The sequence below is a fragment of the Ambystoma mexicanum genome, chromosome 8 (genome assembly GCF_040938575.1).
Source record: "Ambystoma mexicanum isolate Mex_15411 chromosome 8, UKY_AmexF1_1, whole genome shotgun sequence".
Classification (NCBI taxonomy): Eukaryota; Metazoa; Chordata; class Amphibia; order Caudata; family Ambystomatidae; genus Ambystoma; species Ambystoma mexicanum.
In genome coordinates, this window is record NC_090929.1 from 1382446453 (window position 1) to 1382472222 (window position 25770).

At 49.3% G+C, this 25770-nt stretch overlaps 1 protein-coding gene across 1 annotated transcript in view; it reads right to left on the reverse strand.

Moving 5' to 3' along the window:
- EDRF1 (erythroid differentiation regulatory factor 1) overlaps window positions 1–25770 on the reverse strand; it is a 1702580-nt gene that overhangs the window by 729932 nt on the left and 946878 nt on the right. The window contains exon 17 of the mRNA XM_069611509.1: window positions 125–343. Within this exon, the coding sequence (XP_069467610.1) occupies window positions 125–343 (219 nt within the window). The remainder of the gene's footprint in view (window positions 1–124; window positions 344–25770) is intronic.

Genomic DNA, 25770 nt, shown 5'->3' on the forward strand with positions numbered 1-25770 from the left:
TCTGATCTATGATTCTTACCAATCTGTTACTACAGGTGACAATTTAAGCCAGTCCATTTTCCCTCAATTTGATCAGTCATCCCAATGTTTTCATTAGTGTAGTGGTAATACAACCGATACCAACCTGTTCTTTCTGTCTGTATGGCAGCAGCCTGATTCATGAAAAATACTCCAATTTCATTTCGAATATTACCAAGTCTTTTCAGCACTTGTGTATGCTGCTCTTGATGTTGATTCTTTAAATGACTGAAGAGCAGGATTTCATTAGCTGCTTCATAGCATCTGCAGCTAACTGAAAGCTGGCATTCCAGATCAGTGGACAAGTCAGTAGCCCAGGCAAACCCTAATTTAAAAAAGCAAACAAACATCTGTTAGCAAAACATTTTTATATTCACACCAGATACAATGATGTGCTAACCACAAAAGCCTGGAAAAGATTTTCTAAATTATAGAGCATTTTCCTGCACCTCGTTAATTTTGTTTAATCAATAAGGGGATACATTGGTCACAGATCGACACTGGTCACCATTCGTGTGCATGTAATATAGCCTCTTAAGCACTAGAGCTCTTTCCCTCAGTCCAGGGCTCTTTTTAGATGTTTGAGCTATTCATTCAATCTCAATAACCATTTTGCTACAGAAACAGAACATTTTATGTCCTCTTTTCACCAGGAGATGATCACCACCATGGTACCCCGTGAGTAGTTTCTTTTCTGCATTTACCTCAACAAAATAATGTTTTCATTATTGGCAAATGCAGAGTTTTTTTTAAACAGTAAGTGAATTCGAGCATTTCTAAATGTTTGTACATGCCTGATCCTATCGCATTTGGAAATCTTTAGGCATCACAGCTACTAGAAGATCTGTGGTTTCACCTTCTTATTGAAAATGTTCTCAATCTGTATCAACACTATTAGATAAATAGTGCAACCACCTTTACTTTTGAGATTATCTGTTACTGGCACTTCCCTGGCTAATATATATAAGCCTCACCTGTTTTATAGTCCCAAACATTAGGTGATATTACCAACATTTATTTTCTGCAGCCTAGCCTTTCATTTAGAAGTATAGTTCAACTCTTTGATGCTAACAACACGGGACATATTTGATTCATATGTTTGATAACTGTAACCAACTTTCAGAATAAATAAATTCCATGTTTCTTAGACAAAGGGAGATGTGATTATGCTGGTCAATATAATGAGAAGTTAACTGTTCTGTTTGAAAGGGATACATGGGTAGTGGGGGGCTACAACAACTTAATCCTCATTTTTGCCTTGGGCTATTAACCAAAACTATAGCATTAGAGTACAGATAGAAAGAAATTGCATATGAGGCTGGATACAATGTTTGTAGGTGGTGTTTGGTTATTTTCCCACCCATTGCCTGTCCATTGCCATACTAATCCCTTCAACCATTCCCACCCACTTATTGCCCCTTCCTGTCCAAAGCACTGTCTCATGGGAATGCTTTGAGCTCGCTATAATCAATCCTTTCCATCAAGTCTTGCACTCGAAGTGCCTGCCAGTGTTTTTTCAAAGCAGTCTGCAGCAAGTTAATGACTTAATTGGAGTTGTAAACGCGCTACTGGTGTAATACAATTGTTTAACCAGGTCTGCCTTCAGACACTCGATTTATAAGTACTACACGTGTCCTTCACTGAAGTCCTGTTATAAACAAGCAGTGGCCAACTGCACACAGTTTTGCCGCTGCTACCATCAATGACCAGGTTAATATTAGTGCAGCTGTGCCTAGCAAGTGCCTTTCCCATAACTACACAAAAGCCCAAACTGTTGGCATTGCCAGTGCTTGTTTTATGTTGTCAAAGGACATTAGGAACCACATTGTTTTATGTGGAAAGATGTGGCCTGCCAACATACACCCAGTGGTTTCAAGCAATGCTCGATATGTTCGTGAAGAGGGTATGTATATGTGGCAAAGGGTAAGCATAGGATACTTAGGGCCCGATTCATGGAATTAAATTGCCAGTTTGCCGATTCATGAAGCACACTGCGCAGGGCTTATCCGCGACTTGCACCGTATCCCTGAGGGTCCAACACGTCACTGCAACACCAGAAACGCCTTGCGCGAAAACTCCCAGCGAAGGCGCATACCGTCTTGCACGGTCACCTAAAAAATGGGCGGAACACGTGGAATGGAGAACAACAAGCGTAAATTTGGGCATTACGTGGGAAGTACCACAATAAAATACTTGCAACACCCACACACACACTAAGGAACAAGTTACTTACCTGTAACTGTTGTTCTCCAGCATGGGTTTGGCATGGATTCACATGCTCATGAATATTCCCCGTTGTCGGGTTTACAAGAGAGGGCCTGGATCTCTCCCACTCGTCATGCCGAGGTGATGGCCACAAGATACGCCCTCTTCCACGATAAGAATTTCAATGGTGCCGAATGCATAGGTTCGAACGGTGGACTCATGAGCCTAGTCAGTACCACACTGAGCTCCCACGACGGGGCCGAGCCTTCTTGGCAGGAATGAACGGAAAAGTCCTTTGATGAACTCCTTGACCAGGCGGTGTGACCACAGCGACGACCACCCCGGAGTTCTGGTGTAGCGAGAGATAGTTGCCAGATGAACCTTAATGGAAGCATGCGCCCGCCCTGCTTTGGCCAGTGACAGTAGAGGATCGATCTTTTGTGCACGGCACCAGACTGCGAACCTCTTCCACTTATGTCCGTAGCATTTCAGTGTAGACGAAGCCCTGGCCTTGGCAAGCACCTCCTTGCTGTCCACCGGGATATCGTATCCTCCAAACTCTAGCGCTGCAGGAGCCAGGCCTGCAAGATCAGCGACCCTGGGTCGTGATGCAGGATCGCTCCTCCTTCTCTGGCGAGATCCGCGACCGCCGGAAGCTTAACTGGAGGGGACGCTGACAAGTCCAGAAGGTCCAGGTACCATATCTGTCACGGCCACGCCGGTGTGACGAGGATCATCCTGCACTGGGGCCCTCTGAGTTGATTGACTAGTCGCAGAAGCAACGGCAACGGAGGTAACGCATACAGAAACAGACCGTCCCAGGGGAATGAGAGGGCGTCCCCCATGCTCCCAGGCTGGGGATACCTGCTGGCGAACCTCCGGCACTTGGTGTTCGATGCCGTTGCAAACAGAACGATGTGGGGATTGCCCTATCGTCGGAACAGAAGATCCACTTGGTCCTGCCGAAGCTCCCACTCGTGGCACGAGCGCAGCTCCCTGCTGAGGGAATCGGCGACAGTGTTCTTCACTCCTGCCAGATGAAACGGGACAAGGAACATCCCCTGGGCAACGGCCCAGTGCCATAGGTCCTGCGCCTCTCTGGAGAGTTCTGGGGATTTCGTGCCCCCCTGCTTCCGGATGTAGACCATCGTGGTGGTGTTGTCCATGAAGACCCGTATCACCTTGCCCTTGAGGGACGGAAGGAAAGACTTGAGGGCCCAAAACACTGCCCGTAGCCCCAGTATGTTGATATGCAACGACTTCTACTCCGATAGCCACAGGCCTCTTCCGTGGAGACTTATGGTGGGCGCGCCCCATCATTCCAGGGAGGCGTCCGTCGTGACCGTCTCCTGATTGGGTGGGGTTTGGAAATCCGAGCCCACCGACAGATGCGCGCGGACTCCCCACCCCATATCGCTCGACGGAAATTCTCATCGGGAGAGATCTTGTCCTCGAAGCTTCCCGATACCTGGATCCAATGGGCGCCAAGGAACTCTTGCAGTGGACGCATCCGCAGCCTGCACAGCCGAAGGAGGTATATGCATGACGACATCATGCCGAGGGACTTGATGGACCTCACCCTTGCGATCTTCAGGGGCAACAGACGTTGCACCTTGCACAGGATGGCCGCTATCCTCTCTTCCGATGGAGATGCCAGGCATGACACCGTGTTGAGTCAAGACACCAGAAACAGTGCGTCTTGCAATGGCACCAAACAAGATTTCACATAGTTCACAAGAACCCCAACTCTGTCAGCAGCTGGACGATTTCCGCCATGTGTGCGACAGCGGTCTCCCTCGATTTCGTGTGGATGAGCCAGTCGTCCAGGTAGCGGTAAACGTGGATCCCTCGTAGACGCAGATGCGCCGCCACTGGCACCAGGCACTTGGTGAAAACCTCTGGTGCTGAATCCAATCCGAAGGGAAGGGCATTGAACTCATAATGTTGCCCTTGAACCATACAGAGAAACAGAGAAACTTGTGGTGTCACTTGTGAATGGGGATATGAAAGTAGGCATCCTCCAAGTCCAGCAACGATAGGAAATCCCCTTCTTCCAGCTATCCTAGCACGTGCTGAAGGGTGACCATCCGAAACTTCTGGGATCTGATGTACTTGTTCAGATGGCAGAGGTCTAGGATGGGCCTCCAACCGACTGTCTTCTTCCTGACGAGGAAGTACTGAGAGTACACTCTGGAGCCCCGGAGCCTCTTTGGGGCGAGCTCTATCGCGCCCTTCTTCAGCATGGCCCTCACCTCCAGCAGAAGCTGAGGGCCGTGGTTTTCCTGCCTGGCAACTGGTGGTATGCAAGGACACTTTTGTGGGAATTCCAGGGTGTGTACGTGGACCAGAGCATCAAGCATCCTACCGTCGGTGGAGATGGACTTCCACACGCTGACAAAGTTTGCCAACCGGCCTCCCACCGGGGTGCGTGGGTGGGGGCCCGACGTCACAGCCAGTTCAATCTTGCTTCGCCGTGGAGGCGCCACCTTGGGGACCATGGCGACGACGCAACCTCCTCTCGACTTGCTGCAGCCCCTGTAGGCCTCCTGGGCCGAAGAACGGGACGGTTGACCGTAGGACGATGAGCTTCCGCCGAAGCCCTTGAAGGAACCTTGGGATTTTCCTCAGGAGGTCCCAAAGGATGGCCGTCACTGCTGAAGCATGCCCAAGGCACGAGCCGTCTCGGTATCTGCCTTGATGACCTGAAGGGACTCGTCCACGGTCTTTCAGAACAAATTATCCCAGTCAAAGGGCATGTCCAATACCCTCAACTGCACCTCCTGGCGAACGTTGGTGGCCTTCAACCATCCCCGCTGACGAAGGCAAATGTTGTTGCCCATTTGGCGGAATCCTGCATCTCCAATGTCCGTGGCCACTGTAATGGCATGGTCCGATGCCAACTCGCCCTCCTGCAGGATCTCCAACGCTTCCGTCTCTTGTCATCGGTAAGGAAGTCCAGGAGGTGAGCGATTTTAAACCAGAGCTCCCTGTCGTAGCGCGCCATGATGGCGAGGGCGTTGGCCACCTTGATGGTCATCGCTGACGATGTGATGACTCGTCGTCCCATGGCGTCCAACTTCTTCCCCTCGCTGTCCGGGGGAGAGGAGGTCATTGACGCAGCAGAGCCAGAGGATTTCTTCCTCGCCGCCGCCGAGACTACTGAATCCGGGGAAGGCTGGGACCTCAAACACTTGGGTGCAGAGTCTGGCATCCTGTACTTCTTTTCGTACCTGTCCCTCTTTGCCGGGGCAGAGGACAGGTTCTTCATAAGGGACAGTCACTCCACCCAAATGTCATCCAACAGAGGAATCGACAGCACGGTCTTCCTCTTTGCCTCACGGCATTGGTACAGGAAACCATCTTTCGTCTTTTCCGCAGGTGTCAGCTGAAACAGGTCCGAGGCCCTTGAGATCATGGCATGAAAAGAGCCTATCTCGTCGGGCAAGGAGGCTCTGGGCGGCGGAGACGGGAGGTCTCCTAACCCGCCGGCGTCGTCCGTGTCCGTTCCCGTTGCTGCCGTGTCCAGGTCCATATCCTCCCTCGGTGGAGAGGAGGGGGGGGTGACGGGTGAAAAGGCGGTGGAGGGTGAACTCTCCTCTTATTGGTAGGGGGCACACCTGATGGCCCCGGTGCCGCAGGATCTTCGGTGCTGCAGGATCTTCCGTCGGCGGAAGGGGTATCCTCGTCCGAATCTCTGAACACAAGGTGTGGAGTGCCTGGAGAATGTCCACCGAAATGTCCGTTGGGGGTTGAGGTGGTTGCTGAGGTAGCAGAAGTGGGAGTGATTTCCACTCTCAAACCCTCTCCCGGTCCCTTGGTAAGGCCTCTGGTTAAAGATGGGTCTGCAATATAGGAGCTGGATTCAATACCAGATTGTCTTTATGTTTTCCCACCTCCCTTGGCCTCAACTCCTTCCTCCCCCTTGGGCCCTCTCCTCACCTTAATATTGTAAAAGGTGGATTCTCCGTCCTGCTCCTCGTGGCAGGGGCGCGTAGATGTGGGGGCGAGCAGCGACCAAGTTACTTCACTGGTGCAAGCCCCCCTGTGGGAATCCAGGCCTGCTGCGACTCTGTAGGTTTGCTGCTTTACAGTCTTTATATACAGTTCTTATGTTCGTCTTAGTTCGAATAATAATGCCTTGCTTCTTTCCTTTTAGGTATGGAAAGGTATTTTGGTGTTGTCATGCAGTTTGAAGATAAACATGGACTGGTAGGCGAAAGCGTGGTGTGCGCGATGCTGTCTGGTGAGTAATGCGCGATGCGCGACGCTGTTTCGCCTTTTACATTGCTAACCTGTGTCTTTTCTCTCCTTGAAGGTTGCGATGTTCCTCGCCGAGCGCCGTAATGTTCTAGCAATGATACTGACCAGGAGATGACTACCCAGGTAAGAATTGTGTGGCTTTCTTCATTCGGGAGGAAACATGAGTAAATGCTTACTAATGCTGTCTTTCTTTGTCCTCTTTCCAGGTTATGGTAATCCAGGACGCATGCGGTGCCAGATGATGGAGTTTGTACCTTCAGGTGAGTGGAACTGAAGTCGGCGATGGATTGAAGACAGGATACTGTTCCAGGTAAGTTTCGTAGTGTTTTTTCTCTCTCTGCAGGTCCTTGGTTTCTGTTAAGCTGGTCTCAAAGAACTGGACACGGTGAGCGTTACGCTGCCCACAGCAGAATAACGCAAAGCATGTTCTGCTGTTTGGGTGCGGTTTAAATAGTTTCAGGTGAAGTAGTCCAGGTAAAATAGTCCCAGGCCTGCCACACCCAAAAGACTAAACCGCATAGCTCAGTTCCTTGTAACTGAGCTATGTGTGTGCCCCCATGTTGGCTGAACCCCCCCCCCCCCAAGTTAAATAGTCCCAAGTAAATAGTCCCATTCTAATGTTGGTCTTCATGATGGATATGAGCCTGGCGCCAAAGGCGCCAGGACTGACTCCAAGAGAGTCCTGGATGAGGTTTTAAGGCCTTTCACCTGGCCCTAACTTGAAGGCTGACTCGCCAGTGATGGCCACGGGCAAGGGTCATGACACGGAGTCCCTCCCGTATGCCTTGGACTCGATGAATTTCTTCTCCAAAATGGTCTAGAGAGTAGAAAGTGTTATAGTTGTGTCGTTAAAGGATTACATGTTACTTTAAAGAGTTAAATGTTTATCTTTTATGATCTAGTCATAAATGTCATTTGATTATATGTATATACATATATGTGCTTTCTTGATAGATATATGATAGCTTTAATATGTTTAGCACCGTTAGGCATGCCTTAGATATAATATATTTAGAGTGCCTGCTTTGCCAGCTCATGAGGTAGCATTCCATAGAATTATGATGTATATGTTTACTTTAGATATGCAGTGTTCTATGCTAGTAAGTTGCTGCCTACCTCAGTATGTGAAGGTGCTGTTATTGCTGGGGGTCTTTATTTTAGAAATAATCTTAAATAAAGAGTACAATTACTCTTATCTGCATTCCGGAGTTATATACTTAACATTGACGATGAGGATGGGACTTACCAAACTTTTGTCATCGGGTGTTATTGAGAGAGCAGGAGATGTGGATTGGGTCTCGCCTTTAGTTGTTGTCAAGAAGAGTTCTGGAGAACTCTGTGTGTAGATTTACGTCAACTAAATAAATGTATTATGGTAGATCGACATCCCCTCCCAAATATGTCAGAAATGTTGACAAGAATTGCCCAGGCGAAAATATTTTCCAAATTAGACATGGCTTCCGCGTACCACCAGTTGGAACTGGAGGAGCGTTGCCAGAAGTTGACAGCATTTGTCACCCATGAGGGAGTTTTCTAGTTCAAGCGTATGCCATTTGGTCTGGTGTCCGCTTCAGCGGTGTTTCAGAAGATCATGGATAGGTTAGTAGGACATATTAGAGGTGTATATTGGTTGCAGGATGATGTCTTGGTGTGTGGGGAAAAACGTGGAGGAGCATGACCACATCCTGGATAGAGTGCTTAAGATATTTGAGAGGAGTGGTATTGTGTTGCGAGAAAAGAAGTGTAAAATTGGAGTTGAAAAAGTTGAATACTTAGGACTCAAAGTAATATCTGTTGGGGTAAGACCAAAAGAAAGTCTGGTGAGTGCCATGAAAGATATCAAAAGCCCAGAGGACAAGTCACAATTGAGGTCATTTTTGGGAATGACTGAGTTTTATCAAAAATGTGTGCGCAATTATTCCAGCAAGGTGGTTGAATTGAGAAAATTACTTAAGAAGGGTTGTGAGTTTGTGTGGTCACAGAAGTGTGAGGAGTTTGAAAGGTTGAAGGAGATTGATTTGGCTCAGCCGCTAGGGCATTTTGATACACGTTGTCAGAGTATAGTCACAGAAGATGCATCTGAAGTGGGAATTGGAGCAGTGTTATCTCAGTTGGATGAGAAAGGAAAGGAACACATTATTGCGCATGCATTGCGTGGTCTGAAAGGTGCGGCGTGTCGTTACTCTGTACTGGAAAAAGCAGCATTGGCCTGTTATTGGGCAATGGAGAAGTTTAGGAACTTTATTTGGGGCTCATGCTTCGTGTTACGTATGGATCATAAGCCTTTAAAAGAACTTCTGGAAAACAAAGGATTGGATAAAGTATCCAGAAGAGTTGCGGGATGGATTACCCGCATGAAATGTCATGCATATGATGTCAAGGTGATACCAGGAAAAGAAAATATTTTAGCGGATTGTTTGTCTAGGTTGAGAAGGAAGGTTGAATCTGATATGGGTAGTGAGAATGCGGAGATGGACATGGTTTTTGTAAATTCTGATGGAATTGTATCTAAGAAAGAGTGGTTGGAGGAGACTGCTAAAGATGAGTGTTTAACGTGGGTCAAAACGTATGTGGAATCGGGTGTGTGGCCCAGGAAGGCTGATGGGGATCCAGGCACTGAACCATTTTGGGAAGTCAGGAATGAATTTAGTACTGTGGATGGCATTTTATTCAGGTGGAAATGTGCTGTTGTGCCTAGATTGTTGTGGAATAGTCGTTGATTTACTCGCATATGGATCACATAGGGGTTACCAAAACAAAGGGTGTTCTGGGGAATGATTACTCGTAGCCTGGTTTTGATAGGGACATAGAAAGAAGGTTGCAGGAGTGTTCCATGTGTAGTAAGGTTGGGAAAGGAGAGGTTGCAAGGCAACAACCGTTTGTAGAAGTAGATGTGCCAAGTAGTGTTTGGAGAGATCTTGCCATGCACATTCTGGGGCCGGTTGATCTAGGCTATGGAAGAGGAAAGTTTGTGGTTGTGATAATAGATTTAGTTTCACGTTGGTGTGAGGTTAGTGTGATAAGAGAGAGATATCCAGTGAAGCCATGGTGAAGGAGTTACAACAGGTATTTGCTAGGGAAGAGGTGCCAGAAGGTATCCTCACGGACAATGGCCCCCAATTTTCTAGTGGATGTTTTGGGAGATATTTGAAAGAGTGTGGAATCAACCACAAAAAGACGTCTTTATATCAGCCAGAGTCGAACGGGTCTGTAGAAAGGATGAACAGATATATCATGGAGAGTATTCGAATGGCGAATTAATTGGGGTGTGTTAAGAAAGTCGCCATTCAAGACAGATTGTTTGGTCTGTTTATGTCTCCCCACTCTGTCACAGGAATAACTCAATTTGAGCTTATGAGAGGGCGTAAACCCAATACTACTGTTAGTCCACCATGGCTGGGAAGGAGTAGGGAGGGTGATTATGTGGCGGATGGAGTGAAAAGAGAGTTGAAAAGGAAGAAAGAGGAATGGGTTGCGTGAGAAAATGCCAGGAGAGGAAAAAAGAAATTGAGAATAAAATGTGGAGATATGGTGAGGATAAAGAAAGGGGTTCTAAAAAAAAAAAGGAGAGGTTCTTTATTCTGATCCTGTGTAAGTGATAGCTGTGTTGCGTGGAGCGATTCGTGTAGTCGGAAGGCAAGTATGGAACATAAATCGCGTTGCCCTGGTGAGGAGGATTTGAATGTAGTGGTTGAGTGAAGAAAGGAGGGAGATGTGTTATAGTTGTGTATGTTCATCTTTTATGATCTAGTCATAAATGTCATTTGATTATATGTATATGACATGCATTACTTACCGTAAAAGCATTTCTGATGATTGTATCTGCTTAGATTCACGTGCTGTGCATATGGTCCGACATCCAGTGGTAACCGCGGAGTATTGCATCTTGTCTTTCGGGGACCGAAAGGGGACGTCGGCATAGACGTGTCTGTAACACTATCCCTATCGTGACGTGTGTAGTACCCAAAATCCCTCACGCGCCGAGGTCCCTCCGATTGTATTTTTTCTGCCATGAGGGAGCCCAAGGCTGTAGTGAGTGAGTACATAAAGAGAGAAAGTAGTAAGACGTCTATGTTCCTTCCACCACGAGCATGGAGGCAGGGAGGGCACATGTGAATCTAAGCAGATACAATCATCAGAAATGCTTTTACGGTAAGTAATGCATGTCTTCTGATGCTTGTTAATCTGCTTAGAATCACATGCTGTGCATAGACTAGCGAGCAGTACCCGGAGTTGGAGGTGGGTTGTGAGAAGGAACAGTAGAGAAAAGATGTCTTAGTACTGCTTGTCCCACCTGAGAATCAGACCTAGAATGAGAGTCTAGGCAATAGTGTTTTGTAAAGGTGTGTACAGAACTCCAGGTTGCCGCTTTGCAAATGGACTCTAGGGGAACATTTGCAATGAATGCTATGGATGCCTAGGCTTGAAGAGCAGTTCTCTCTTTGCAAGAATGTAACATAGTGTGATGCATTTGACAATCTACCTTGAGATTGCTGATTTAGAGACAGGATCCCCTTCTCTACCAGCTGCCACTGAAACAAAGAATTATTTAGTCTTCCTCAGTGGTTTAGTTCTTTGAATGTAAAACATGACTGCCCTGCGCACGTCTAGTGTCTGAAAGCTTCTTTCGGCCAGGTTAGTAGGTTTCTGGAAGAACGTGGGTAGTTCGATTGACTGGTTCACATGGAACTTTGAAATAAATTTTGGCGCAAACCTGGGGTGTGTGCGCAGAACTACCTTATCTTTGTGGACTGTAACAAAGGGGTCTAAAACAGAAAAAGCCTGTAGTTCGCTAACCGTTCTGATAGAAGTGATAGTCACTAGGAAGGCTGTTTTATAAGTCAGATCTTTCAGACTTGCTTTATGAAAAGGCTCAAAGGGAGCTCCCATGAGCCTGGTCAAAACCACATTCAGATCCCACCCAGGGGCTGGATGAGAGATGGGAGGATAAATCCTCTTAACCTCTTCCATAAAGGCTTTAATTACTGGTATCTTCCACCACAATACTTTTTGCTGTGATGTGGTGTAGGCTGACAGCGCAGCCAGATGAACCTTTGGGGAGTTGAAGACTAACCCAGTGTCCAACAGATGGGTTAGATACAACACAATGTGTGAGGGTGAGCAATCGATGGGATTGACGCCATTGGAATTGCACTAGATGACAAACCGTTTCCATTTGCTGGCATAGCAATAATGTGTATTAGACTTTCTCGCTTCCCTGAGTATGTCCATGCATCTTGGAGGGAGTTGCAGGTGTCCAAACTCTATGATCTCAGGAGCCAGGCTGCTAAGTTCAGAGTTTGTGGGCATGGGTGGAGGGTCTCTCCTCTGTCCTGAGACATGTTGTACGGGCAGGGCAGTTTGACTGGTGGGGAGAGGGACATCTCCATCAGGTGAGCGATCCAGGGTTGGCAGGCCCACATGGGGGCCACCAGTATCATGGTAACTGGTTCCTGGTGCATCTTGTGCGCTATCTTGTTGAGAAGGGGAGTTGGAGGGTGGGGGGGTGAGCGTAGACAAATTTCCCTGACCAAGTTATCCAGAGACCGTTCCCCTTGGATCGGTTCTGGGGGTACCTGGAGGCGTAGTCTTGGCATTGGGTGTTCTCCTGAGTAGCGAACAGGTCGGTCTCTGGGAAACCCCATTCTGCGAAGACGTTGGACACAATGTTTTCATGCAGCCGCCATTCGTATTCTTCTGGCAGAGGAAAATCTCGGCCAAGTACGTCTGCCAGAAGACTGAGTTCCCCTAGAACATGTTGGGACAACAGAAACATCTTGTGTTTGAGAGCCCATATCCAAATGTTCTGGGACAGCTTGGATAGCCCTGCAGAGCGAGTGCCCCACCTGTTTGTTCAGGTAATACATTGCTGGAGTGCCGTTGGTTAGAATCAGCACTGTCTTCCCTTGCAGTTGCCCCTGAAATGCTTTCAATGCTATGAACACCGCTAGTAGCTCCAGTAAATTTATATGATTGGATGCTACCTGAGGGGACCACACTCTGTGTGCTGTCTGCTGTAGCAGGTGAGCCCCCCACCCCGTGAGAGATGTGTATGTCGTAAGAGTGGCTTCCACTGCAGGGGTGTTGAAGGTCTTCCCCTTCAAGAGTTTTTCTCTTGACCACCACTGCAGAGAGAGAACGAGGGCTGGTGAGACAACTAACAGATCTTCCCATTGTCCGCTGGACTGACACCACTGGCTGTTGAGCCACTCTTGCATGGGATGCATGCACAGCCGAGCGTGGGGAACCAAGTATATGCATGACGCCATCATCCCTAGCAAACGCATGGCTTTACGTCCCGTCACCTCCCGACTGGCTACATATTGAGGAACCTGAGAGAGCATATTCTGAACCCTCTCGCTGGAGGGGAAGACAAGGCCGTCTTCCGTCCGAATTAGCGCTCCCAGAAATTGTTTTACTTGGCTGGGGACTAAGCTGGATTTCTTTTCGTTGATTGAAAAACCCAGGCTGAAGAGATCATCTACTGTTTTTTGGGTGTTCGAAAAACAAGCGTCGAACGAGTCCCCCTTAATGAGCCAGTCGTCGAAGTAAGGGTAAACTGGGACTGATAGCCTGCGCAGGTGTCCTGCTGTTACTGCCAGGACTTTGGTAAACACCCTTGGCGCTGAGGCGTTGCCGAAGGGGAGTACTTTGAACTGGTAGAGTTTGTCCTGAATCATGAACCTTAGGTATTTTCTGTGTGCTGGCAACATTGAAATATGAAAGTATGCATCTTCCATATCCAATGTTGCCATGAAGTCCCCCCGTTTCAGCAATGGGATCACCTCCTGTAGTGTTACCATGCAAAACTTTTGGGGCTTTATGAACTTGTTCGTTGGGCGCAGGTCTAGAACAGGACGCATGGTGATATCCTTTTTGGGTACAAGGAAGTACACTGAATAGATACCTTTGTTTACCTGAATAATCGAAACAGCTTCTATAGCGTCCTTTCCCAGCAGAGCTTCCACCTCTTGGATGAGGATCTGCAGATGGTCCGGTGAAAGGCGTCGTGATCGAGGCGGTTTGAACTGTGGAGGTTGAGCGAATTCCACACAATAACCGTGGGCGACCGTCTTTAAGACCCACTGGTCTGAAGTTATCCCCTCCCATGCCTTGAGGAAAGATGTTAATCACCCCCCGACCGGGGAGACATGGGAGGGGACCTGGACTTGGTGGTCATTTCTGACCCGAGGCTGAGGCTCCTCTGGGATTGGGGCCTCTGCCTCTACCTTTGCTGCGTTTCTGACCACTTGGGGGTAGTAGGTAGGGCTTCCGGATGCTTGATTTGTGTTGAAGTTACCCGTGCTGTAGTTGTTCTGCCCGCACAGGCTTGTCCTCGAAAGGACCGCCGAGAATTATTACCCCTCTGGGAGGAGGGTTTCTGTGTAATCTGTTGCAAAGACCTAATAGTCTCGTGCTCCTTCTTGGCCGTCTCCAACACTTTATCCACTGCTTTCCCGAAGAGGTTAGTCTCTTCAATGTGTTTGTTAATGAGAGAGGCCTGGGTCTCAGGTCTGAAGCTCGACGTGCGCAGCCATGCGTGTCTTTTTAGAAGAGTACCTTGTGCAAGAGACCTGCCTGCTGTTTCTGCAGTGTCCAGGGTGTTCTTCACCACATTCTGATTAACCAGATTTCCCTCCGATACAATGGCGAGAAGCTTTGTTCTGGGTGGTTCAGGAACCTCCTGGAGGCCTTCTTGGAGCAAATTCCATTGGGCATCAGCATAGCTTGCTAATAGCATAGTATTATTAGCAAACCGAAAGGTGTATGCAGCTGCTGACGTGACACGTTTGCCCAGGGCATACAACCTTTTAGACTCCTTTTCCGGTGGTGATTCTCCCGTGGCAAGGCGTACCCCTGCCCTCTTTTGAGTGGTAGTCACTACCAGTGAGTCTGGGATGGCGCGCCGCTTGATATATAGAGGGTCGGTAGAGGAAGGCCGAAATAGTTTTTCGACTCTCGGGTTCACCGCCCGTGTCTGAGCAGGTGTGACCAAAGATGGAGCTACCCGTCTCCGGACAAAGTTAAGGAGGGGGATGGATTGACTCGCTGGAGGTTTTTCGTCAATAATATCCTCCTCGAAATCCTGCTCCGGTACCGCCTCTTGAGTGGCAATTTTGAAGAATTCTGCCGCTTTTTTCAACATGGAGTTGAAAGCCATTTGGTCATCCACAGGGGAGGCCTGGCGAGCCGGAGTGGATGGAGGAGAATCCAGGACCAAAATATCAGAGTCCTGATCTTGTTGTGTCCAAGGGTTTTCACCTTCCTGCTGGGTCTCCTCCCAGTTGTCTATCGTGTCCTTTTGATCCTCCTCATAGTTCGAGAAAGGACGCTTCTTCTTCCTCATTATAGATATCGCTATAAGTATCCATATGGATCAAGTCTTCTTGTTGGGAAACCTGAGACTGATCTACTTGAACTTGAGGGTTAGGGTCTACCCGTGCTCTTTTCGGGGGCAGATGATCTGAAGAGGCGATGATCCGCTCCAGCCGATCCATTCAACCTTCAAACTTTTCTATAGTCCATTTAGAGGACCCGAACGGGCCGGCGCGAGAAGTGACATTCTCCGCACTTTGGCGTCGACTGGAACCTCTAAGGGTGTCAGAGAGAGTCTTCTTGACTATCTACTTAAGTCCCATCGGAATCGGGAACATAATCCGCCAAAAACTTTCCCGCGCATTGACCCATAATCCTTGGCGGAACTGGGATAAAACCCACCGCCGCTGCGATCCTTCTGATGCTACTTTGGATAGTCTCCGAATCGTCGAGAGACAAAGGCTTCGATGATTTGTCGACAGCAGAAAGACCGTCCGTGCCACCAGGAGGTTTAGCGGACGGGTTTCTGGGTAGAGGCCTAGTCGGATTTTTTGGGCCTATTGAGGGCTTGGAACTCGTCGAAGCGTCGGGCTCCCGACTTTCGATGTGTGTAGGATTAAGAGTAGCGCCCTTTGTCTTTTTTGTTTGGCCAGTCGCCATGCGCTGCTGCGAATGCGGGGAAGGCCGTGGATCAGAGCGATCCGGGGGAGCCGGCAAAGATTTCAGCGGTCCAGTTGGCGCTTTCGCCTTTTTCGACGCAACCGTCGAAATCGGCATAGGGGTTGTGTGCTTAATGTTACGTTGCGATTGTACGCCGCTGTGGCCAGGTGTGGTCCCTGTAGCAAGATCAGAGTCGAGCCTGGAAGGGTCGGGGACTGGCGTGGCAGACCTAGAAGTGTCCGCCTCAAGGTCTATAACATCCACGTGGACGTTTGGTCATCCGAAGTACCCCCGTCACTTTCGGCTGGTGTGGCAGTGGGCTCCACGCGTGACATGCCGTACGCGGCCCACCGCTTTACACGGTGCTCCTTAAGGGTCTTGGGCCAAAGGAGTTTGCACGCTGCACACTGCTTCTCGTCGTGCTCTAGGGGGAGAAAGGCGTTACACGCCCTGTGCTCGTCCTTCCAAGGATATCTGACCCTACACTTAGGGCAAAATCTAAAGGGAGTCCTTTCCATAGCAAAAGGGAAGGATGACCAGACCAAAAGGGAAAGGAGGGGGAAGGAGGAAAGACATACTAAAACAATATGGCCACCCCGACCCCACTCTCCCTACTGTATAGGTCGGCCAGAGGGCCCGACCACGTGGACAATCCGGTCGCCGGATCTTAGGTGCTGAAATCCACAGCCATAGACGATTCCCCCGTAGTCTTCGTCGAAGATGTTCTTATTGGTGAAGTGACTTAACGGCGAAAAAACCGACAATTCGGTAAAGATAAACAATGTCTCTAGTATGAGCTCCGCTATAGGGCGACCAGTTATCTGGGCGGAAAAAACTATCTGAGGGACCTCGGCACGTGAGGGAGTTTGGGTACTACACACATCACAATAGGGATAGTGTTTCAGACACGCCTATGCTGACGTCCCCCTTCGGTCCCCGAAAGACAAGATGCAATACTCTGCAGTTACCACTGGATGTCGAACCATATGCACAGCATTTTATTCTAAGCAGATTAACAAACATCGGAAACATATATGTGCTTTCTTGATAGAAATATGATAGCTTTAATATGTTTAGCATTGTTAGGCATGTCTTAGATATAATATATTTAGAGTGCCTGCTTTGCCAGCTCGTGAGGTAGCATTCCATAGGATTATGATGTAGATGTTTACTTTAGATATGCAGTGTTCTATGCTAGTCAGTTTCTGCCTACCTCAGTATGTATGAGGAAGTGCGAAAGGTTGGTGGATCATCCGGGAACCGAAAGGATGAGGATCATCCGGGAACCGAACCTCCGTAACCTCCGCAACACTTGCGGGATGACGGGGACTGGAGGAAACGCGTACAGCAGTGGGAATGACCACTCCACCACAAACGCGTCTCCTAAGGCTCCTTTTGGAGGAAATTCCCGCAAGCAAAACCTTTCGCACTTCCGGTTGACACTGGAGGCGAAGAGATCCACTTGAGGGGTACCCCCAAAGGGCGAAGATCTCCAGGAGAATCTCCTGAGCCAGCTCCCACTCGTGAGAAATCGGGCTCTGCCTGCTCAGAGCGTCCGCCGTCTCGTTGTCGTCTCCGGCCAGATGAACTGCCGAGATCGAAACTTCCTGCTGGATGGCCCAGGCCTCGAGCTGCATCGCCTCCCTGCAGAGCGGACGTGACCCTGCCCCCCCCCCCTTTTTGTTGAGGTAGTGCATGGCCACCGTGTTGTCCGTCAGAATCAGGACACTCTTCCCGCGCACAGTCGGCAGAAAAGCTTTTAGGGCTAGGCTGACGGCCCTCAGCTCCAACAGATTGATATGGAGTCTGGACTCCGACGCAGACCAACAATGGCTGACTGTCAGCTCGTTGGCATGAGCTCCCCATCCCGTGAGGCATGCGTCCGTCACGATCGTCACCCGCGGCCAGGGCAGCCAAAATGGGACCCCCTTCATCAGATTGCCCTCGACGGCCCACCAAAGAAGGTCCCAGGCTACCGAGGGCGGCACCTGAACAGGGTCCGACAGCCTGCCGGAGGACTGAGACCACTGGAGCTTGAGCGCCCACTGCAAAGATCTCATCCGCAGATGAGCCTCTGGCAACAGAAGAATGCAGGATGCCATGAGGCCGAGCAGTCTCAAGAACTCGGACGCTGGGAGATTCTGGGCAAGCTGAAACTTGTGCACCCTCTGCTGAATGTGAAGAGCCCTGACCTGAGGAGGAAAACACTGCCCCAGGGACGTGTCGAGCACTGCTCCGATGTACTGGAGCCGCTGCGTTGGTGTCAAATGGGACTTCTTTAAATTGAGGGAGAAGCCCAGCCTGTGAAGGGAGTGGCAGGTGACGGACAGATGATCCAGGACTTGCTCGGGAGAGCTCCCCCTGATCAACCAATCGTCCAGGTAGGGGTAGACGTGAATCCCCCCTTCCCTGAGATGCACTGCCACCACCACCATGAGCTTGGGGAAAACCCTCGGGGCGGAGGTCAATCCGAACGGCAGGACCCGAAACTGAAAGTGTGAGTCGCCAACCGCAAACCTCAGGTACTTCTTGTGCTTGGGATGGATCGGCACATGGAAGTAAGCATCCTTGAGGTTGAGACACACCAACCAGTCCTGAAGTTGAAGGGCCTGGAGGACTTGAGAAAGAGTCACCATCTTGAACCTGTCCTTCCTGAGGAGTTTGTTCAAACCGCGCAAGTCCATGATGGGTCTCAATCCCCCGTCTTTCTTTGAAATAAAAAAATAAGGGGAATACCATCCCTTGTTCCTCTCCGCTACAGGCACCAGTTCTATGGCGCCTTTCTCCAGCAGGGCTTGAATTTCCTGCGCAAGGAGCGGATCCGGACTCTTCAAAGAGAGGTTCCCTGGTGGATTGTCATGAGGCCTCTGCCGAAAAGGAAGACAGTAGCCGTGGGTTATTATCTCCAGAACCCACACATCTGAAGTAATGGCTTGCCACTCTACAAGATGCTGCGCCAGCCTTCCCCCAACCGGCGAACCATGGGACCTGGCCTCATGACTGAGTCGTTGCCTGAGGGCAAAGAGGCAACTGCCCGAGCGGCCTTGGCACCTCGAGTACCTTTGTTTCCACCTCTGGCACTCTTACGATGGCCTCTATGACTGCTAGCTCCTCTCGCTTTACTGAAGGACGAGTAATAGCGAAAGGAAGCTCCCCTCCATTGCTGTCCCCTAGGACGAAAAGGCAGAGGTTGTCGAACTGCAGCGCCCAACGACTTTGCTGCAGCTTTGGAGGTCTGCAACCTCTCAAGGCACTCGTCAGCCTTGCTGCCAAAAAGGTGTTCACCGTCAAAGGGCATGTTGAGGAGCCGGGACTGCACATCAGGAGAGAACCCAGACTTCCTCAACCACGCAAACCTGCGCATTACGGTGCTCGCCGCCATGGACCGGCAGACACAATCTGCCAAGTCCAAACTTGACTGAACAGCCTCACACATGGCATCCTTGCCCTCCGGAACCATAGCAAGGAAACCATCCCGTTCGTCCCCTTCGCGAATATGATCAGCCGCTAATGCAACACAGTTCCACAGAGTGTGCGTGAAACGAGACAAGGCACATATGGAGTTGGCCGCCTGAAGCGCCATACCCCCAGAAGAAAACACTTTCTTCGCCCAGCCGTCAAAACGTTTGTCGTCCCTATCCGGAGAGATGGTAGGATACGACGCCCCCTTTGCCGGAGCCGTAGCCGCCTGCACCACCAAACTCTCCGGGGTGGGGTGCCTAGACAAGTAGCAGGGGTCGCTACTGGCTGGACGGTATTTTCGCGACAAAGACTTGCCCACTGCCGGGAGACTCTCCGGAGCAGACCAAGCCGCCACCACCCTTCTCTGCAAAGCCATATGAAAAGGCAAAACTGGGTCAGTGGGTGGACCGAGATCAAGGATGTCCGTGAGATCATCCTGAACGAACTCCCCTTGGGGAGCCGACCAACCCAAGTACTCGGTAACCCGAGACATAAGGCGCCGATATGACGAATCGGAATGAGTGCCAGGCTCCGGCCGACAAAACTCCACCTCCAGAGAGGTGTCCAATCCACTGGCATCATGCAGTGACTGCCTCAGGTCATCAAACTGACTATGGCCCGAGATAAGTTCATCCGGAACCGGAACCAGACCGCCATCAGAGCCTTCATCACCCTCTGAAATGTACTCCAGGCGGGGAGAGGAAGACCTCTGCGGACCAAAGCAGTGCCGGACCTTAGCCATAGCCTTTTTAGGTGCAAACCCCGTGCCACGGGGCCCCTCTGACACCACCGCCCCGAAAGGCATCGAGGGCGCCGAGCGAGTCAGCGTCGACAGAAAAGGCGTTGAGGGCGCCGACCGAGTCGGCGCCGGCGTCGACAGAAAAGGCGCAAAACGTCGAGCAAATCGGCGTCGACGTCAGCTGCAACGCCTCCAACATCGGCTGCGTCGACACAGTCCTCGAAGCCGGAGCTCCGAGCGTGTCTCTCGACAGCCTGGGCGCCGACAACCCCCTCGAAGATGGAACCTCGAGAGTAATCGTCGACGACCTCGGCGCCACCGGCGTCGACGTCTTCTTCAAAGATGGCACAGGATCATGCGGTCTCGAGCGCGTCGAGGACCGGGACCTGGAACGGGCATGGCGAGAACGGTAACCATGGTCCGAGCGGGACCTCTCCCGCGAGCCGTGCCGACCACCCGAGCCCGAAGGTGTACGTGCGGTGTCTCTGGACCAGTGCCGACCGACCCCACTCAGAGGCGCAGACGGACCGGTGCCCTGCGATTCCAGAATCGCTAGCATCTGCTTCCCGAAGGAAGCCCATTCCTCCGGTGTCGCTTGCATGGAGGGATAAGCGACCCGCCGACGGGCGGAGTCCTCGGAAGAGGACGGGGAAGGCGACCTATGCCGGCACTTCCTGGAATGCCTAGAAGAGGCGGAGGAGTGGCGAGACCGACTCCTGGAAGGAGACCCACCGGACTTCCGATGATGACGCGGAGAGTCACCCCTCGAGTCATCGCTCGAAAGCCCTGCAGACCTCGACTTCCGGGGTTAGACATCCGACCTACCGACAGTTTCTTCTTGCGTTCTCGCAAGGCCGTCGCAGTGAGCGACTGGCAGACGATACAGTCGTCCGTATCGTGGGCCTCCCTGAGGCACCAGAGGCAGGCGTTGTGCGAGTCCGTGACCGACATCTTGGACCCACAGTCCCTGCAGTTCTTGAAGCACGGACGCGGGGTCGAAGATGAAAAAGACATCGCCACAAACAAACCGAACAGGTTCAACGAACCGAGAAAGAAAACAGTAACTCCAACGAGTCGAGGCATACAGAGATTCACGAAGCGAACACGTTCGCCGAAAAAACAGAACTGAGGCTATGGGCGTTGTGCGTCCTACTTATCACATCGGGTGACGTCGGCCCTCGGAGGTCGTCCTCGGGGACGGCGCATCGACGTCATCGACGCAGGACGCAGACGCCAAAGATTTTCCGAAGCAGCACAGCTGTGGACATTATCTGTCATAGATATGGAATACGTCGGAGGACCCAATCCCCTCGAAATAATTATTTATTTAAAAACACATCTAATAAAACAGACTGGCACTAATATCAAGCAGTTCAAAAACACGGTCACTAAAAGATATACACTACCTTCAATGATTAGTTAGACAAGTCTTAAGTAAAGCAACACTTATTTCCAGACAGCGGTGAGCGCTTAACGAAGATGGCACTCTAATCAATCGGTTTAAAAAGGGAGAGAAAGGCAGAGCAAAGATAGAAACAGATCCCAACACTTTCAGAAGAACACAGTAGGAGAAGAAGGCAGGTTAAAACCGCAAAGTCAAAGTTAACAAGGCCGGACCCACTTTAAGAGGCTCCGGTCGAAATGTGTCCAAGGTCATACGGTTCAAAGTGCCCAAAAGTCTCGCAATAAGTTCAGAAAGAGTTGGACCAAAAAGAAAGGGACCAGTTAGATGGTCAAGGCGGCCTGCCCAGTCCAGAAGGTTAAGGGACTATTATTACCTTGTAGCAATCTTTAGAAAGGGAGGCCTGGCGGACACGGTACCTTAAAATGGTGAGAATACTCCAGTGGGGGCAGTTGTTCCTGGCAGCGGGTGCAAGTCGGTGCTTCGTCCGGGGGAAGAGGGGATCTCGTCGGGGAGGAAAGTAGGAGTCCGTTGCACTGCCAGGGAAGAAACCAGCCGCGGAGTTCTCAATTAAAAGGAGCAGTACTTTTATTTGCGGTCCAGTGGTAAGTGGCTAGCCGGTTGCCGGGGTGCTTGGCACGGGCAATTCGATCACAAGACGTCCTGGGATGCGAGAAAAAGAAGGTAAACTGGTTGTGCCCACCAGTCAGGGAAAGAAGACTCTCCAGCCGGGAGATCTTTTCTGTCGTTGGGAAGTGGTGAGTCGGTTCAGCAGGGCTCCACCAGTGGTGTCGTCATAACAGGCCGGCTCAGCTTCTCCCTCGTCGGATTTTCAGGTCCTGTGGCGACTTCTGAAGTTCCAGTCCCAAAAGCCCTGCTTTTATGCAGCACACCCCCATTCACTCAGCCTAGCTGTCAATCAAACATGCTAAGTGGTGAGCCTGCCGGCTCACCACTTGGGCCAATCACACCAGAGTGCGACTTGAATTACAAAGGTAACTCAGTCCAGGGTGCCTAAACCCCCTCCCACGCCCCCTGTGGTACCCAGACAGAGTGGCACCACATTTGGAGGCTTCTGTGGAGAAGCCCGCCAAAAGTGGAACAAAGGGCTCGACCTTTGGTTTGGAGTTACAGAGGCGAACACAAACGCCATTTTAAAACCAAGTTCTGGCAGAAAATACCAACCGGTGAATTAATATTTAGTAAATAAACCGGCGGTATGTTCGAGGCTATAAGAATTAAATAATTAAAGTTGGTAGCCTCGAACAATGGGAAAATCCCATAGAGACATATTCGCAGGGTATGGAGTCTATGTTGGGGGGGGGTCACTATGACACCCCTGTGTTACTGCACGGAGGGTGCTGTGTAACACACATAAGAAAAACATATGAGACCCTATGGAGTAAAAGACCCCATAGCCCATGAAACACATTAACATTCAAAGGAACACCATAAATCATGTCCAAGAGTGAGAGAAAAAGAGTCACATTCTTGGCAGGAGAAAAAAACAAACTCCAGAAATCCAGCAAAGCTGCTGGGGGACTCACTAGGTTAGGAAATTCAGCCTAAACAGAGAATTATCACTAACATGAGTCTTCCTTCTCCTCTGCCATCTCCACGCGGGGTAGGCCTTGAAGAAGCTTCTGGAATCCTCCAAGAATGAAACTGCTGTTTGGGTTTGGTTTAAATAGTCTCAGGTAAAGTAATCCAGGTAAAATAGTCCCAGGCCTGCCACACCCAAAGTAGTCCAGGTAAAGTAGTTCCAGGCCTGCCACACCCAAAAGACTAGTCCTTGTAACTGAGCTATGTGTGTGCCTCCATGTTGGCTGAACCCCCCCCCCCAAGTTAAATAGTCCCAAGTAAATAGTCCCATTCTAATGTTGGTCTTCATGATGGATATGAGCCTGGTGCCAAAGGCGCCAGGACTGACTCCAAGAGAGTCTTGGATGAGGTTTTAAGGCCTTTCACCTGGCCCTAACTTGAAGGCTGACTCGCCAGTGATAGCCAGGGGCAAGGGTCAAGACACGGGGTCCCTCCCGTATGCCTTGGACTCGATTAATTTCTTCTCCAAAATGGTCTGGAGAGTAGAAAGTGTTATAGTTGTGTCTTTAAAGGATTACATGTTACTTACTTTAAAGAGTTATATGTTCATCTTTTATGAACTAGTCATAAATGCCATTTGATTATATGTATATACATATAATGTGCTTTCCTGATAGATATATGATAGCTTTAATATGTTTAGCACCGTTAGGCATGCCTTAGATATAATATATTTAGAGTGCCTGCTTTGCCAGCTCGTGAGGTAGCATTCCATAGAATTATGATGTATATGTTTACTTTAGATATGCATTGTTCTATGCTAGTGAGTTGCTGCCTACCTCAGTATGTGGAGGTGCTATTGCTGGGGGTCTTTATTTTAGATATAATCTTAAATAAATAGTATAATTACTCTTATCTGCATTCCAGAGTTATATACTTAACATTGGCGACGAGGATGGGACTTACCAAACATTTGTCATCGGGTGTTATTGAGAGAGCAGGAGGTGTGGATTCGGTCTCGCCTTTAGTTGTTGTCAAGAAGAGTTCTGGAGAACTCTGTGTGTAGATTTATGACAACTAAATAAATGTGTTATGGTAGATCGACATCCCCTCCCAAATATGTCAGAAATGCTGACAAGAATTGCCCAGGCGAAAATATTTTCCAAATTAGACATGGCTTCCACGTACCACCAGGTGGAACTGGAGGAGCGTTGCCGTAAGTTGACAGCATTTGTCACCCATGAGGGAGTTTTCTAGTTCAAGCGTATGCCATTTGGTCGGGTGTCCGTTTCGGCGGTGTTTCAGAAGATCATGGATAGGTTAGTAGGACAAATTAGAGGTGTATATTGGTTGCAGGATGATGTCTTGGTGTGTGGGAAAAACGTGTAGGAGCATGACCACATACTGGATAGAGTGCTTAAGATATTTGAGAGGAATGGTATTGTGTTGCGAGAAAACAAGTGTAAAATTGGAGTTGAAAAAGTTGAATACTTAGGACTCACAGTAACATCCGTTGGGGTAAGACCAAAAGAAAGTCTGGTGAGTGCCATAAAAGATATCAAGAGCCCGGAGGACAAGGCACAATTAAGGTCATTTTTGGGAATGACAGTTTTATCAAAAATGTGTGCGCAATTATTCCAGCAAGGTGGTTGAATTGAGAAAATTACTGAAGAAGGGTTGTGAGTTTGTGTGGTCACAGAAGTGTTAGGAGGAGTTTGAAAGGTTGAAGGAGATTGATTTGGCTCAGCCGCTAGGGCATTTTGATACACGTTGTCAGAGTATAGTCACAGTGAATGCATATGAAGTGGGAATTGGAGCAGTGTTATCTCAGTTGGATGAGAAAGGAAAGGAACACATTATTGCGCCTGCATCACGTGGTCTGAAAGGGGCGGCGTGTCGTTACACTGTACTGGAAAAAGCAGCATTGGCCTGTTATTGGGCAATGGAGAAGTTTAGGAACTTTATTTGGGGCTCATGCTTCGTGTTACATATGGATCATAAGCCTTTAAAAGAAATTCTGGAAAACAAAGGATTGGATAAAGTATCCAGAAGAGTTGTGGGATAGATAACCTGCATGCAATTTCATGAGTTTGATGTCAAGGTGATACCAGGAAAAGAAAATATTTTAGCGGATTGTTTGTCTAGATTGAGAAGGAAGGTTGAATCTGATATGGGTAGTGAGAATTCGGAGATGGAAATGGTTTTTGTACATTCTGATGGAATTGTATCTAAGAAAGAGTGGTTGGAGGAGACTGCTAAAGATGAGTGTTTAACGTGGGTCAAAACGTATGTGGAATCGGGTGTGTGGCCCAGGAAGGCTGATTTGGGTCCAGGCACTGAACCATTTTGGGAAGTCAGGAATGAATTTAGTACTGTGGATGGCATTTTGTTCAGGTGGAAATGCGCTGTTGTGCCTAGATTGTTGCGGAATAGAGTCGTTGATTTAGCACATAGGGGTTACCAAAACGAAGGGTGTAATGAGGAATGATTACTGGTAGCCTGGTTTTGATAGGGACATAGAAAGAAGGTTGCAGGAGTGTTCCATGTGTAGAAAGATTGGGAAAGGAGAGGTTGCAAGGCAACAACCCTTTGTAGAAGTAGATGTGCCAAGTGGTGTTTGGAGAGATCTTGCCATGGACATTGTGGGGCCGGTTGATCTAGGCTATGGAAGAGGAAAGTTTGTGGTTGTGATAATAGATTTATTTGCACAATGGTTTGAGTTTAGTGTGATAAGAGAGATATCCAGTGAAGCCATGGTGAAGGAGTTACAACAGTATTTGCTAGGGAAGGGGTGCCAGAAAGTATCCTCACGGACAATGGGCCCCAATTTACTAGTGGATGTTTTGGGAGATATTTTAAAGAGTGTGGAATCAACCACAAAAAGACGTCTTTATATCATCCAGAGTCGAACGGGTCTGTAGAAAGGATGAACAGATATATCATGGAGAGTATTCGAATGGCGAATGAATCAGGGTGTGTTAAGGAAGTCGCCATTCAAGATAGATTGTTTGATCTGTTTATGTCTCCCCACTCTGTCACAGGAATAACTCAATTTGTGCTTATGAGAGGGCGTAAACCCAATACTACTGTTTGTCCACCATGGCTGGGAAGGAGTGGGGAGAGTAATTACGTGGTGGATGGAGTGAAAAGAGAGTTGAAAAGGAAG